General features: G+C 35.2%; 1 protein-coding gene and 1 long non-coding RNA gene across 7 annotated transcripts in view; one reads left to right on the top strand and one right to left on the bottom strand.

Moving 5' to 3' along the window:
* Nucleotides 1-756: 756 nt before the first annotated feature.
* The window catches only part of LOC101900781 (leupaxin), an 84,052-nt gene continuing 68,651 nt past the window's right edge, over nucleotides 757-16,157 (bottom strand). For 5 of the 6 annotated variants that reach the window (XM_005179104.4, XM_005179101.4, XM_011292437.3 and 2 more), the window contains 3 exons: nucleotides 6,410-6,823; nucleotides 6,114-6,344; nucleotides 757-1,616 (listed from right to left, as the gene is read on the bottom strand). In XM_005179104.4, coding sequence (XP_005179161.1) covers nucleotides 1,350-1,616; nucleotides 6,114-6,344; nucleotides 6,410-6,823 — 912 coding nt within the window. In that variant the 3' untranslated portion in view covers nucleotides 757-1,349. Of the gene's footprint in view, nucleotides 1,617-5,130; nucleotides 5,992-6,113; nucleotides 6,345-6,409; nucleotides 6,824-16,157 lie in introns of those variants that run through there. The other variant, XM_005179105.4, reaches the window with a different exon arrangement.
* On the top strand, nucleotides 13,242-15,707 carry LOC109611882 (uncharacterized). The gene is made up of 3 exons (XR_009343365.1): nucleotides 13,242-15,000; nucleotides 15,078-15,408; nucleotides 15,493-15,707. It is a non-coding gene; the product is annotated as an uncharacterized LOC109611882 (long non-coding RNA).

Below are 16,157 nucleotides of genomic sequence, written 5' to 3'. Positions count from 1 at the left end.
GTAGATTTTGGTATTGGTATTGAGATAATAAAGTCTAGAATAATTATCTATCTAAAAGAGTAACAATAGATTTTTTCCAAGGGCTGATGAAGTATTTTCTGTAACTGGTATTTCAATGCTTACTAATTTTCCACCATGGTACGGATCATGGTGAGTACGCGATCCCTACGTAATGGGGAGGTCACCCCCACGGTAGGTTGGGGTGGGAAAGAGTGGCGTTGGGAACGTTCGAAAAAAAAATCAAAAACATTAGCATGTACATAGAATACATAAATGTCATCGGTGTTCAAAACTTTAAGTTTTTGTTTTCTTATATAAGAATTCTCCTGCACGACATTGCAAGGGAAATTTTTCAAAATCATTACGAAATAATTTCATTGCATGTGAAATTAAAAATGCATTGGTTTTGTGGTTTTCCATCGTTATGAATTCATTTACTTATTTATTCGTTATTAGTTCCATTATCGTGTTTACTTTCAATATATATTATTAATTATACATTTGAAAAAAATCTATTTACTCAAATTTATATTTATTTATTTTTTCTTTTTATATAAACAAATTTTGTTATTGCATAAAATGCAGTGTGAAAAAGCACAAACAAACTAACATAAGAGTGTACGATGATTATTAGATAAGATTATTTTTAAATTGTATAAAAAAGAAAATTATTTGTTATTAGCTGACATTCAGGACAAACAACTGAGACTCAGTTTCGGGAAATTGGCACAAAAATGGAAATGAGAAGCTGAGACAAAAACTTAAATCTATTTATTATTAATGAAAAGTGTGCATACATAAAACACAAAGATAATAAAACACAAATACATATTGAAAGAAAACTACAAAAATATATAAATTATTGTCACAAAAGTAAAAAATGTACCAAAGATAGGATATCTATTATAGTTTATGTTCATATATCCATGACAGCACACACACACTTCGCCTCGTTGTTGGCATTCTTTAATAATGACCGATTTGTTTTCAACAACTTTTTGAATATCTCAACTAATGTTTATCCCTATGTATGGGTATAATGCAGCTACGTATGTGTGCTGGAAGGAGAACTCTGTGTGTGATTGCTTAAAATAAGTAAATTAATGAAATCAACACATGTTTGTGTATTTATTTTCGTTTGATGTTGTTGGTTTGTTGCAGTTTTGTTGTGTTGGTTAGATCAAGGTTAAAAAGTTTGTATGTATGAACGAGTGTAAATATTGTGTCTATTTTCAGTTTGATTTTAGTAGTAAATACCGATAGGATACGTCTGGTATTAAATAAAGAAAACAACATCTAAGGACCGCATAACGCCCCTCTAAAAACTGTGTTGTTTATGAGCGCGGCTCTTATCCGAAAATCTTTTCGAAGCAAGTGTGGCAGTAGGGTTTATCTTTTTGTTCTTTAAATGTACCCTTGTTGAGTTGTTTCAAACAGAAGGCACAGACAAAATGTTCCGGATGGAATTTCTTAAACATGGCTGTTATACAACGACCAGTGATGGGCTTTGAACAGCCAGCACACAATGATCCACGCTTAGCATGGTAGTGCGTTTCGCAATAGGGCAAACCTTCGTGATCGAAAAATGAGCCACCCTGGAAAGGTTGTCGGCAATCCTGCAATTAGAGAAGAAATGATTGAAATGTTAAATAAATTTTTAAAATAGAGATGGATGGAATACAAATTTTGTGTAGAAAAATCTTGAAGACTCTGCTAGGCTATGGAATAAAGTTTATTATGACGCATAGATATATACCTAATCTACTATAGAGAAAATTTAGTGGGCATAATTAGAATAGTTAAGACATATCATTAAATTAGACGGCTTAAATATGCAGCGCCATACATAAAGTAATCAGTCAAACTAAATGTGAGATTGTCAATTATAGACATCTTTACGTTTCATTATAATATATTACCAAATACAAAATAAGACTTTCCCTCTCAGAACGAGATGGCACACTTTCAATGCGTTCAAGCTTTATTTCATCAAAAGAATGAAATGAGATTTTTATCAAAAGTGTATAGTATGTACATAACATTTTAATTATTCATCGAATGTCAATCATAAATGCAAATGGGTTGAAAGCATTGTGTAATCTAGTCAATTCTGTTTTATAAACATCAGTTATTGCAATACTTATTTCAACATCTTCCATTCTGTTTATAGAAATAACTTAATATTATATAAACAACAAGTATGTATATTTGGACGAATGCTTCAAATATTATCCAGATGAATGCATAACTCAATTTGGAATCAATTTGGGCGTGAATAATGTGTCGGGGGAAAGGGGTCGAAACCAAATAAATAGAACATATGATTTTCTAATTAATTAAAATGTAAAGAAAATTCTAATAAATTTTTAAAAATGAGACAACCCAACGGCTGCTGACAATTATAATCGTGGGCAGGCCGCTGGGATTGTTGTTGCGTATTGTATTATTGAGAATTGCATTTCTTAATGGCTAAATACTACAAATACGAATACATATTCTATTTAAAATAGCACTGCAATAAAGAAGTTTTGTTAAACAAATGTGCGACATTCTTTCAACAAATCATAGAATTGTCTAAAGAGGAAAATTCGACAATTAAATACACTCTCAGATTATAACACTGAATTGTGTGTCAATTCCAGCCAAGTGAATTAGTACGAATAGCAAGTTAAAGAAAAAGAAATATCTATATATATATAAAAATCAATTGTTGTTTGTTGGTAACGGAATCAGTTGGAAACGGTTGGACCGATTTGCATAATTTTTTGTACAAACGTTCGTCATACCCCGAATTAGGTTTTTAAAGAAAAAATATTACGCCCACTATTATGATTTATCTAAAATCTTTATATTTGCCAAAATAGTGAAGATATCGGTTTGAGAATTATTACACGAGATGCTGTTGGTTTTCCATCCAACTCTAAGTACTTATTTAGGGGCTGAGGAACGCGCCTACTTTTAAATCAATCTATCTATATGTAAAAGAAAGTTGTGTTAGTTACTACTCTTATAACATAAAGACCGTCGGTCTGATTTTAACGATTTAGACAAATTCGGAATTGCCTCTTGGCAGAAAAGAATAAAATCCAAAAAAATCGCGTAAAAATGTGAAATTTGAACATTTTCATTTTGACTTTTAAAATGTACAATAGTAATGTTTTATATTGCATATTTTTTCCATTTTGACTTACTATTTTCGAATGTACATTTGTAGAGTTTTTTTTTTTTTTTTGGAATTCTAATATGATGTGTAGGTTTTTTTTGGGTAGTATAAAGCCACTACGGATAAAACTGTTATTTATAGATTTTATGTATTTATTCGTAATACCACATTAGTATACCCCCAAGTCCACTTTCCCAACCAATGTGTGGTCAGAAAAGAAAATTTGGTATTCTATTGAATTTGTAACCCCCAAGAGAATATTGTTGGGAACGTAGATTTGGGATGTTCGTCTATATGAAATAAACTCCGAAATATCAATCTGGAACTCATTCAGTCGGAAATTGTGGCAGAAACATGAAAAATATACGAAATTATAAAGTAACTTTATTGGATCTCCACCAAACAATTTAAATGACCAACAATTAATGCCCATCTTACGGTAATCGGAGCAAAAGAGTATTTTTTTGGCTATTCTGACAACTTTCTGCCTTCAAGTATGAGGTGAACAAAACTGAATACCACGCAGTACGAGATTTTAAATGTTGGAAATACAAATTTCAAATTATAGCTCATTTGAATGCTTTTTACAATATCAAAAATTGAGCTGAATTTTCGCATGGGGCGGTAATTATAATTTTTTTTTTTTGAATATTAATTTATACTTAATCATGGAGTCATTAATCATAATCAAGTCATTACTTATAATCAAAATCGTGCCGCCTACATAAGTCAGATCTGTGATTTATTAAACTTTAAAGACTAAAAGTACGGGCCGGCAACGCGGACCGGGCCAGCTAGTATATTTATAAAACAATATACCAAATGATCAGATTTTTGATTTTTCTTATTCTTCGAAAAAGAAAACCCCATGAAACGGTAGTAAAAGAGTACAACTTGCTACGTCAAAATAAATATTAAGATGAATCGGCTCATTAATCTTAAAAATTAAAATCAGAATGGCTTTTGGATAGTTACATAAAATAATTTGGCTATATGAAAACAGACAGACAACAGATATATACAGCGGATTAAATTATAAAGAAATTATTTAACTGATCCAAAGAATATAACAAAAATTTCCGACAACCAAAAATAGAACTTTCTTTTTAATTAAAACAAAATGTGAAAACAACACTGAATTTTAAACAATTTTTTAAATGACGTTTATGTTTTTTTTTGGGCTAACTGCACAATAATGATTAACTTTGTGTCTTAAATTAAGAAAATGGACTAATACTGCATGTGGTTATGACAGTTGTAAATAATATATCATCTTCGTCTAATTTTAACAAGATTAGTCCAATAGAAAGGAAGATAATATAAACAATTGGGAACAACGACAGACAGATTGATGACCGACAATAGAAAAAGGCAAACACTCACCCACAAGTTTAGGAAGCGATAAATCGCAACATAAAACAATACAACCAAATAAATATTGGGTGGGGGCACAACATTGCCACAATGAACCTTTGCTGTGACGTCACCTCCAAGAAAAACTGATTTTCTTGGCAAATTAATAATAGTAATTAAAAAAAAACTTACTAGGAAAATTACAACGAATAACGAGATGGCGCCAAATGGAATAATAATTAAACCAAAACAATATTGTATTTCGAGAGAAAATCACATCATATACAAATATGATGTAAGTTTCTATTTCAAACAGAAAACAAAACACCCACACACTAATACCACCAACAGTAGCAACAGCAGCGTTTGGCTCTAGGTGGATACATCCACACAGGGTCTTGAGGAAAACCAAGTGCGATGACGCACCTTTGCAAACACCTGGCAATACATGACCATGTAAAAGGTCATGTTTTCCTGGCAAAAGACTGAAGACCCTCGTCAAAGCCAAGGCCCAATTTATATCTTAGGCCCGCATACCAGTTTGCCATTGTGTGTATGTGTGTGTTTTTTTGGTGTTTTGGATTTGTTTATGTTTTTTTTGTTTATATTTTGTGTTTTTTTCTATATTTTTTTTTTTAATATTTTATTTACAAATAAATAAAATTACAATATTGTTTATAGTTTAATTATTAAAAAAGAGAGATAATAATGATTATGTACCTATACTTAAGACTAATTTATAAAACTGTTCAATGGGCTGTTAGCATTTTTAAGAAATCTTCAAGTTCTGTATTAAAGAATGGGGGAAACAAAGTGGTGTTAGAGGGAGAACAAATGGGGGACATTGAAAGTGTTTGTTACACACACTTTCAGAGGCATAATGAGGTGCATAGACATCATTATCATGATCATAGCCCCGACACATACAGGAGGTCAACTCTCCACGGTGGGGAGAGTCGGCACAAGTGTATTGGCGGGGCAGGGGGACTAAAGACGTGGGAGACCCTTTTATGAAATGACCTCTTGCTGGAACTTGATACACAATAAGGATTTTGTCCAGAAAATAGAATTTCATGTTGTTCACTTCTCGCTTTGCTCCGTTTCTTCTACAACATTGAAGATTTTGCGTAGGCGCATAGTGATTCGTGTCATTGATGACATGGTGTTGTGTTATGGCCGTCGCTGTTGTTGTTTTCGACTCTATTTCTTAACAGAAATGTATGTGAAGAAAATGCCAACAAAAGTTAGATGTTGAGTTCGACAAGATTTTTTAAAAATCTCATCTTCCAAATTTCTTGCAGAACAAAAACAAATACATTGAAAGTTAAAAATGAAAATATTTGATAGCGACAAAGAAAAACAATGAAATTCTATATTGGAATTTATTCCTCTTCATCGACGCCCACACAGGTTGGACAGACGGGTTTACCCTCCATGGCGTAGAAAGATTTGCCCCTGACGGGTTTTTTGCAATCCTATAAAAGAGTCGAATCAAAACGGAAATAGAAGTTCAAATCAATGCATTCCACAATTCGAAGCGAAGCAGTCCTAGCGAAGAAAGATCACATCATAGCAATAGCAGCGAAGGCAAACTTACCCTGCAGACAAAGCAGTCGGGATGCCATTGGGAGTTCAAGGCAGAGATGTAGTTCTCCATGATGGCACGGTTGCAGCCATTGCACTTGGGAGCGAACATATCGAAATAATCGTTGCGGCAGTAGGGTTTGCCATCACGTTCATGGAAGCCATCTTCACCGAATTGCTGGCCACATTGGGCACAGAAGAAATGTTCCGTGTGCCAGGTCTTATCCAGGGCAGTTACGCATTTCTAAAAGATTGGGGGGAAAATATTAATTGAATTCCTGACGTAAAGTTTTTTTCCAGAGTAATTACATCCAAAATGGCTCCATTGCAATAGGCACAGCGGGGGCTGAACAAGTTGTGGTAGTCCTTTTCGCAGTAGGGGAAACCATCGCGTTCGAAGAAGTTGCGTGTGCCCAATTCCTCGTTGCAGTGGTTGCAAGTGAAGTGCTCTGGATGCCAGGTCTTGCCCAGGGCAGTAATCACTTGACCCACAATGGGTTTCTCGCAGGCATTGCAGCAGCCCTTTTGTACAGTGTTGACACCTTGACGATTCATATTGGCCTGAAGGCTTCCTAGCATAGAATCCAACTGATCCGGTTGATTGTCTTCTACGACGGTAGAAGTTGTGGTTTCAGTAATGGTCTGAGTTAGATGTGAAGTGCCCTTGTTGGGTTTGGCGTAGTCCGTTATTGTTTGGTGATAGTGGTTGGAACCGTTGTTCACCTAAAACAAGACAAATACAACAGAATCGGAATTAGTAACGATACAAACTTGATGACAATTTATCAAACATTATTTTTTTGTTTCTTTTTTGAAATAATAATTTTCCATCGAAATCGATGGAAAACAATTTGAGTATCCTCCTGATGGCTCTTACGTTAGTGTTCTGGCTGGTCTGCAACGTTTGACGAAGATTCTCAAACTGAAAATACTTTTATGTAGTTCTGGTCTCAAAAACTTTTCAATATACTTTCTATTCTTCGTGGTGGTTCGTCATCTTCGTTGACGCTGTCGCGTCGTGCACACAAAGATCCGTTTCAGCTCGTTTCAAAAAGAAAAAATCTCACACACATTTTCAAATTTCAAGAAAAGCTAAAAAGCGTTGTGGTGCTCTTTGCACACGACGTTTGTCTATGTTTGCGCCAGAAGACACGGTCCATTCCTATGTTTGTTAGTTCGTCCGTCCCTCCGTCCATCCATCCATTCACTAGCTTTGGATGCTGCCAAAAATATATATGAAAATTCGATTTTCAACACGTATGTGTGTGTGCGTGTTTTGTAAATCGCACATACATACGAACTCATAGGAACCAGAAACAGATACAGTTGGTGGGCAAATAATACACGGTGCGGTCGTACGCACTTTCAGTTTTCCTTTCCTTCACGGTGTTGTGTAGGTGAAATTTTTCTTTTCTTTTTTGCGGAAAATTCGACAAAAGTCTGTGGCAGTGTATGTGTGAGGGTGTTTGTGTTGATCGCCGTCGTTGTTCAGTCAAACTAGATTACTATGTCTGTGCACATGTATGTGTGTGTGGCTGTGTATTTAGCCTAATTAGATGAAATGAGGTTTCTGGTAGCAAAAGCAAATTTTTGTATAAATTTGGCAAAAATACACAAATAGGGGGCTTGTTGTCCGAGAAATGATGAGATCGTTTGGGTAGAAATTATAATTCGAGTGTATGGCATTCTATTTTAGTCAAGATCTGCAGAAACCACTCAAACAATGGGGAATAAATTTTGTATCGATTCAAACAGAGCAGCCTATCTGGGATGTTAATAATATAAGTGATATGTGTGTATCGTGATACTGGAACTAATTATGCTGACAGGGAATCGGAATCGAAAAACTTGGGCAGCATAACTTTGCCCATGCAAGCCAATCATAACTCATTAAGTTCTGAGGAACCGAAAATCGGGGAACTGAAATTGCAACTTATCCTGATTTGTCCTCAAAATGTTTTTTTTTTTCGATTATGGGCGAAAAATACTGAATGTAAATATGAGGTAGCTAAGCTTGTATGTTTCGTCAGAAGGGGGAAATCGATAGATTTTTACAAAGGGTGTTTGTGGGCTAGTCGTTTCAGGGAAGCTTAATGCTTGGTTGCTTTCGATCATCATTAGATGGAATAGTGACAAAGACAGGCCTACAGGACATCTTCGATCTACTCAGAGAACATTGCAGACTGTGTCAAATGCAATGTTGAATATAGAGATGCGTATTGGGGATGCTGTTATCCTGAGAAAAGGAAGTTGCCTTCTCACATTCGCACTCTGTAACTATTAACAGCCGATAATCAATTTCGCAGTGTTTGAAATTTGCATTGCTGCGGAAGTTTTACTATCCATACAAGTTTAAGAAGAGGGTATAGGTACTATTACACATTGAGAGAGCTGAAGGACATCGAAGGAGAAATTCTAGCCCGGGGGTTGATATTGACTAAGCTGTTATTTACAGAATACAATAGTGATACCGACGTTCTTAAATCTGTTTAGTATCGGGACAATGTTGTTGGCATGGTACAATTACCAAGGTAAAGTCATGCTATCCTACGATTACAATTTTTTATATCCTACACCTTGGAAAGGAGGGTATATTAACTTTGTCATTCCATTTGTAACATCCCTAAATATTCGTCGTAGTCCCCATATTTCCCTATATTCGGTATTTTGATAATTTTTGCCACATTTTTTCACGGATTTGTCTAAAAATTGGTATTTGTAGTTCATAGTGGGTTCTAGCTCCGGTGGCGGAATATAGTATATATAGGTCCACGTTTTGGTATAGACCCCATATAACGGCATCTTCCGATATTCGGAATTTTGATGATTTTTGACACATTTTTTTTACCGATTGGCCCAAAAATTGGTATTTGTAGTTCGTAATGGGTTCTAGCTCTAGCTCTAGTATATATAGGTCCACGTCCACGGTATAGCCGTCATAAAACGGTACCTCCCGATATTCGGTATTTTGATGATTTTTGTCACATTTTTTACGTATTGGAAATTGGTATTTGTAGTTCTAGCTCCGGTGGCAGAACATTGAATAAATAGGTGTACGATTTCCTATAGCACACATACAACGATACCCAGCGATATTCGTATTTTGAAAACCTAGCCATATTTATCCACGAAATTGTTTAAAATTTGATATTTAAGAAGATTTGGTAGATGAAAATCCTTCGAGTACAAAATTCTCTATAGAGGTTCCCAGGGCCATACCCTATGTAACGCATCATCCACTTTATGTTCTTACTGGTATTTGTAATTTAAAGTGGGACACGTTTTAATTCAGATATTTTATATAAAAATGTTTACTTTATCCTAAGGTGGAGGGTATTAAAAGCTCTGCACGGCCGAACTTAACGTTTTATTTTTACTTATTTGTTTTATGTCCCTTCACTGTCAAATTTATATTTTGTATTTCTACAGCTGGCCAAAATTTCGCATTTATTTCCGACCAAATATTTTGTTATTTAGTGGGAATACAAGTCAAGGAAGAATAAAATCTTAAACAGAAAACAAAAATATTGGTCTGATAAGACATGTAATGCAAGCCACACACGATACAACTGGTTGTACAACTAGGAGAATACTCAAATTGTGTGTTTCTGTCACCAACCGAACAACTTAGTGTACAACCTCTTTGTACAACTTCACTTTTCGTAGAGTTTATTTGAGTTGAGATGACACCGGAAAAATTCATGCTCTATAATTGACCCAATAGCTTTTATTTATTATTAATTTTTGAAATTCCATTTTAAAATTGAAACACCATTTCATATATACATAAACACAAAATGAAATTGAATGCGACATGCGACAACGTTACAGGCGGTAGGTACAACATACCAAATATCAAAAAATTTTGATTTGTTGTACAACCGAGACACAACATCGTACAACCGGGCCACAAACGATGCAATCTTGAATACAACCTCTCCAAATTGTACAACCAGTTGTATTGTGTGTGGCTTGCATAAGACTTAATTTATGATAGAATAAAGAAGGTAATGTCATGCAATCATATGTTTCGCCTAGGACATTGAATTTATTGAAGGAAATTGTAAGCGTAGGTTTTCGTTTTAGTACAGAATCCAAGTAGCAGGTATTGTAAAGATTTTGGCAACACTGTTAGGCTGGTAATTCTGGGGATTTTGAACCTTAAGTCCGCCTGAAAATAAAACGCTTTTCCAAGCCTACACAAGAACTAAAATCACCGAAAAAATATCCTTAAAATGAAGAGTTAAAAATCTCTGTATGTGTATCGGTATGTATGTTTAAACCCAAGAACATATAAATAATGGTCATGGTCTTCCTAAGATCTGGATCGTAAAACTGTTTTTGCGTGCAAAGAAACGCCAAAAATAAGAGATTATAGGTAGATATGAAAATAAATTTTATATGAAAAAAGACAAGGTCCAGTTCGTTAGAAAATGCTTGCCATATTCGATTTGACAAGCGAGCCTTCCTCTATTGTTTTGCCATGGTTGTTTCCATATACAGATCTCGAACATTTTAATAAAGTAATTAATAAGTTCTGCTTGTATCTAATTAATGCCCAATTTTGATTTAAACGAATTGCCTGTCTGTTCAGGGATCGGCAGTTACATCGTGTCGTCGAACTTCTTTCCTACTCCTATCAAAGTAGGCAGGCATCAGCATTGATGTAAAAGGAAATTTCCGAAAAGCATTAAGGGTTTTAGGATGTTTAATGGAACTAAGCTATCCCGATCCCTCCCAATTCCAGCCTACAGAAGTATCTTCTTCCTATGAATTCTATAAATAATAAACATGAAGGAAACTTAACTCAATAATATCATAGAATGTTCTGGATGTAGATAAAAAGAACGGAAACCAATAAAAATCCATTTCCATATCTACTTCAGTTCATATACAATCCAATGATTTGTTTTTCTTTTCGTACGAAGGTCATGAGCAAACATTCACCACTTCCGTGGTAAATAGACTCATTATATGTTTCTTTTTTCCTGCTGCTGGTCGGGGTGTATTTAAAAATACAAAAAAAACTCAATGAAAACTGTTAGAACAAAACAAGAATTATTTCGGAATGGTTTATCTTCTTCTAATCCCAGAGAACGCCTACCAATCTATTTATGACCCTCATCGTTCATCAATAAAATCATTGAATATGTTGAGGAGATTTGCACACCATCATGTCGACACCGCAAATGTACACTTGATAATTCAATTATGCGAATTATGTTCCTTATTAATGGCTGAAATAATCAGAATTCCCAAACAACATAACAAATTGTGAACATTCTGTCTTCAAGGTATTCAATATTCGATACTGTTAATTTCACGATGACAGCCAACAGTATCGTCGAAATCGATGGGAGTAAAACATGTCGGAAATTATGGTATTTACGATCCCACAGATTTAAAAAAAAAAAAATATTATAATTTTGAATTCTTATTTTGACTTAAATAAAAATGTAATGCAAAACAGCATTTAAAATCAATTAAAAAAAAATATATATATTATAAGTCAACAGATACAAGGAATTCCCCGCACACAAAAAATACCATAAATGAAAAACACTTTTCAAAAGACATGCCAAAAACAACTGCTGTCGCTGGTTGCTGCGGCACCAATATAAGCCCGAAGATGCTGACGAGGAAAGTCACATTTTCTCCGGTGGCACACGTTACTCTAAAAAATTTGCAAAAATTTATTTATTGCCTTTTAATGTTCCAAAACACAGAACTCGTATCAAAAACAAAATAAAAAATAACATTTCAATGTTTGAGGATCGTGGTGTGAGTGTGTGTCAGTGGGTGTGGGTGTGGGGGGTTTGGGGGCAGGGAAACGGAAATCATTCCGTTCATTGAAAACAAACAAGTAGATGTTTCGAGACATCGACAATGAACCGACAGACGACCGAACGGCTGGTCAATGCCGAAACCTGCCAAAAGCGTTGTGTTGAACATGATTTTTTTGGAATCGCACAAGTTTCCACAATATTTTGCCAAGACGCCAGATTTTTTGTGTTTTCTTCTTCAACAGATGAAGGTTACAAACTCATGTTAAAACTTAACGAAGGCGAAGACGCCGGTTGGTGGACTGAAGGAGGTTTTCTTTGAACAGTCGATACTAGACCAGCCACAAAACCGTAATATTATCGTCCCAGTTTTAACTAGCAATGGGTTTTGAAAATAATATTTTCTTGCCAATTTATTCACGGTCAACGGACGCGGTCATCAATTTCTGACACTGAGATGATTGCAAAGACAGCGAAAAAAAAGAAAATAACAACCTCATTTTCTCAGTACGCTTCTTCAATGCCAATGAAACAGAAATTATAATAAAGATAAGAAAATTGAGAAAATCAAATCTAATTAAATGGAAAAAGAATATTGCCGCAGGCAATATTCGAAGCGGAAGGATCATCTACACTGTGCCTCATCACAAGATGGAGAACATTTTGCTATCTATTCAGATAAATTGGTCGGAAACTAATAAAGAAAAGGCGGAATTATATTTATATTTGCTATGGTCATCGTAAGGATAACACCTAAAAATTACAGATTACAGTCTTCCTTTCTGGTGCATCTGGAAATTCGGACGCATTTGAATCCCACTAAAATAAACAAATTGTAGCCGGCATGCGTCAACGCCTGGCCTGTGGAGACTTCTTTAAGAAGAATAACAAGAACTCCAATTCCACCATGGCAGCCTTGGTCGACATAAATACTATGATGCTGGAGTCATTCCATGATGCTCTCGCGACTATGTAATTTCCTCTATCGTCACCGGACAGTGTTCCATAGAGGAAACTGTGTAACCTGCCCAACTGTCTCAGATCTGCTTTGGCTTCTGGTGATTTTTAAGAAATCTAAATGCTTCTCGACCACTTGAGAACGAAAGTAGTTGCCTATGCCGACGATGGTAGTGCTGATAAATTGTCTATTTTCAAAACCGTTGCGGACCAAATGCAAACTGCACCTCAGTGCATCACAGTGATATGGGAGTAAACCCGGCTAAGACTGGACTAGGTACTATACACATACAAAAAATCACAAAGTTGATAACTTTCCGCTGCCAGTACACTGTATACTTTTGTACTATTTTAGGAACGCCAAGGGTAAAAGTTGGGTACAGATCACATAGAATGTTGGGTACAGATCACATAGAATGTGCATCACGCCGGTCAAATTCGTTTTTTATTCAGTTTCACCTTTGAGTGTCAAATCAGGTCACATGCAATTAAACCCAAATCGATTCTGTTCAAATCAAGGGCCAATTTCTGCATGACAGTATAGAGGTTAACAAACCTCTGGTTAAATTGGCCGATTTTCAAACCACTAGAAGTGGGCTGAGATTACGTGAAGGAGGAATATCTTAGTTGCGGGGACAAACTTAGTGGTAACATATTTACCTTTTTCGATATTCTATAACGTAGCTGTAGTAAAATCTAATCGTCATGTTTAGGCTAGTGTCTATTATACCGACAATTCTAAAATATTTGATTCGCATTAAATTCGTCATTAAATCCAGATCCAAATTAGAGACACCTTTGTTGTCTCACATGACCCAGCTAGACTCTAATACACCCAGATAATCTATTACATCGGTTGTTTTAAGAAGGCCTTCTCCGAAGAAGCTTTCTTTAGATGATCCTGTCCGTCCGTCTGTCTGGCCGGTTGATGAGCCCTCGAAGGAAGTAGTCTTTGGGCCAAACTTGGTACATAAAACTGGGTCATGGTTGAAAATGGGCAATACTTCTGCAGTCATTTCTGTACCTCCTCCACAAAAGGTGACAATTGTTAATGAAAATAAATCCCTTAAACTGGGATATAAATATTTGATTTTTTTTTTTTTTTTCGAAAAAAATATAAAAAAATCCAAACGGGTCGAGTACACTTTATTTTATTTTGAACCTGTCTGCATTCTCTGAAAAAAAAAAACTGCCGTAGTTTTATGATATTAAATATCAGGGTTTTGTTGGATACAGGCAGAACCATTAGCTCTGATCCATATGTGAGTGAGACTTTGCAAAAACCTAATACTCCTGGGGTTATTTTTCTGAACAATAATCTATGGCAGCGTAGATAACCGTGCTATTACAAAGTGCCCTTCCATGCAATCCCACGCTGAAGTTTTCTAAAACATTTTCTATAGTCAATTTATTGACCCAACATTCATTTAATTTCAGAAGGTTACTTAGCAGGAAACCTTTGATGTAGGACGAAATCGTGTCGGGTATTAGGATAACATTTCGCACTTTTTTGTTTAAGTCTAAAAAATAAACATTAAAAACAAAAAGAAAAATAAAAAAACAAAAACGAAGCAACAACAATAACAGCAATATCATGCACACATTCACACACAATTTATGCTAAAAATATAGCAACATTTTTAATGAAAAACTATATTTAAAAAAACACGAGCGGCAATATTTTTACTCCGCGCCATCCGAGGGGGAGGAGTGGGGGAGAGTGTAATATTTCGACAAACGACAGAGCTTATGATCGCTATAATATTGGCTGTGCCGGTGCTGGGCGGTGGTGATGATGATGATGACGCTGCTGACGTGATGTTGCTGTCCGCAGTTGTATTCGATTTAATAATGGTGGCCGTGTGCAATATTGTTTATATTTCTATCGTCCATTATTTATTGCCAAAATTTGTATCATTGGCTAATAACGAGCGGTCGGTCGGTCGGTCAGTTGCTGTCTTTTAATCAAGAACAACAAGCAACAAAAACACAGCAACAACAACAGGAGGGTGGGTGGACTCTGTTTGGATTGTTGCGCTAGCTAAATAGATATTGCCTTCGCCTGTTGTCTGGGACAAAAACACGAGGAACGGCCAGACATTTGTTTATACATAGAACTTGCCGCGTGCTCCTAACCCGTTACATCCATTCATTGGTTCTGTACGTTTAGAGGTCGTAAATATATTCTCGCATTTACAATTTTATTTTTTGTTTTGTTTTCCCCTTTGGAATATTAGCCAAATCAACGTCAAAGTCGGAAAAGTTTATTGGGTGGTGCGCACATGACTTTACTCGGCTAATATTGTAGAGTGTGCACCACCACCATCCATATTTGGAATAATGAGGTCTAGCGAATAAAGCCTACACTTTCGGCAGAAATATTATCGGCCGACAGCAAAATTCAAATAGTCGCACATAGTATTCTCACAAAATCATTGTCAAGGACAGCGTGTATGTAAGTCAATCAAGATTTCTCGATCAAATCAAAATTTGAAATTGGTCTGTGGCAAGAGAGATGGTTGCTTTGGAAATATAGGAATCGAGCTAAATGTCGTGTAACTCGTAACTGTATTTAAGATATGACCAACCAATTCCGGGACTCGCTTAGTTTTTACAATTGTTTTTTTTTTTTTTTTTTTTTTTTTGTGGAAGATACCTCCAATGATATTAAATCAAGTTTTATGAAAATATTATGTTGAGCAACGCTAGAAGCAAAAAGGGGGATCCATCGCTTAAATGTATAAGACTTGGCCAATTTCGAACAAGACTCAGTACCGGTATCATAATGTGTACAAGACCTTCATTCGAGAGTTGCCGTGTATCCGGAAATATAATAATAGAAATAAAAAAATTATATTTGTCATAACTAGAATGGGAGATTTTATAGTACCTCATCGAAAGGTTTGGTTAAATGTCATATAATGGTACCGTGGTAAATTGAATCGATTTTTATTTGCTATATATTCATCAATTTAATATTTGGTCGAACAACATATATTTCACCACACAGCGGCTCATCCAATATGTTTCATTCAATAAATATGTTTCATTCAATTTCATTTTTAAGTCTTCTAAAGGTTCTAATAGGGATGTTCCATCCGATTTCAAATACGCATATAGTAACGGTTGTAGTTGGTATAAGTTACATTAGACAAATTCCCAATACCGAAACCGCAATGAATCATTGAAATGGATGTTAACATTAAATCCCCAAAAAGTGACAAACTTCAATTTCTACGGTTTCCTTGTAACATGATTATTCAATTCCTTGTCATTTCTCTAAACTCTAGATAATTATTTAATTTATTTAATATTTA

Source organism: Musca domestica, unplaced genomic scaffold (assembly GCF_030504385.1).
Source record: "Musca domestica strain aabys unplaced genomic scaffold, Musca_domestica.polishedcontigs.V.1.1 5, whole genome shotgun sequence".
Lineage (NCBI taxonomy): Eukaryota > Metazoa > Arthropoda > Insecta > Diptera > Muscidae > Musca > Musca domestica.
Note: the sequence above shows the minus strand (reverse complement) of the source record. Positions and strands in the feature narration are given on the sequence as shown.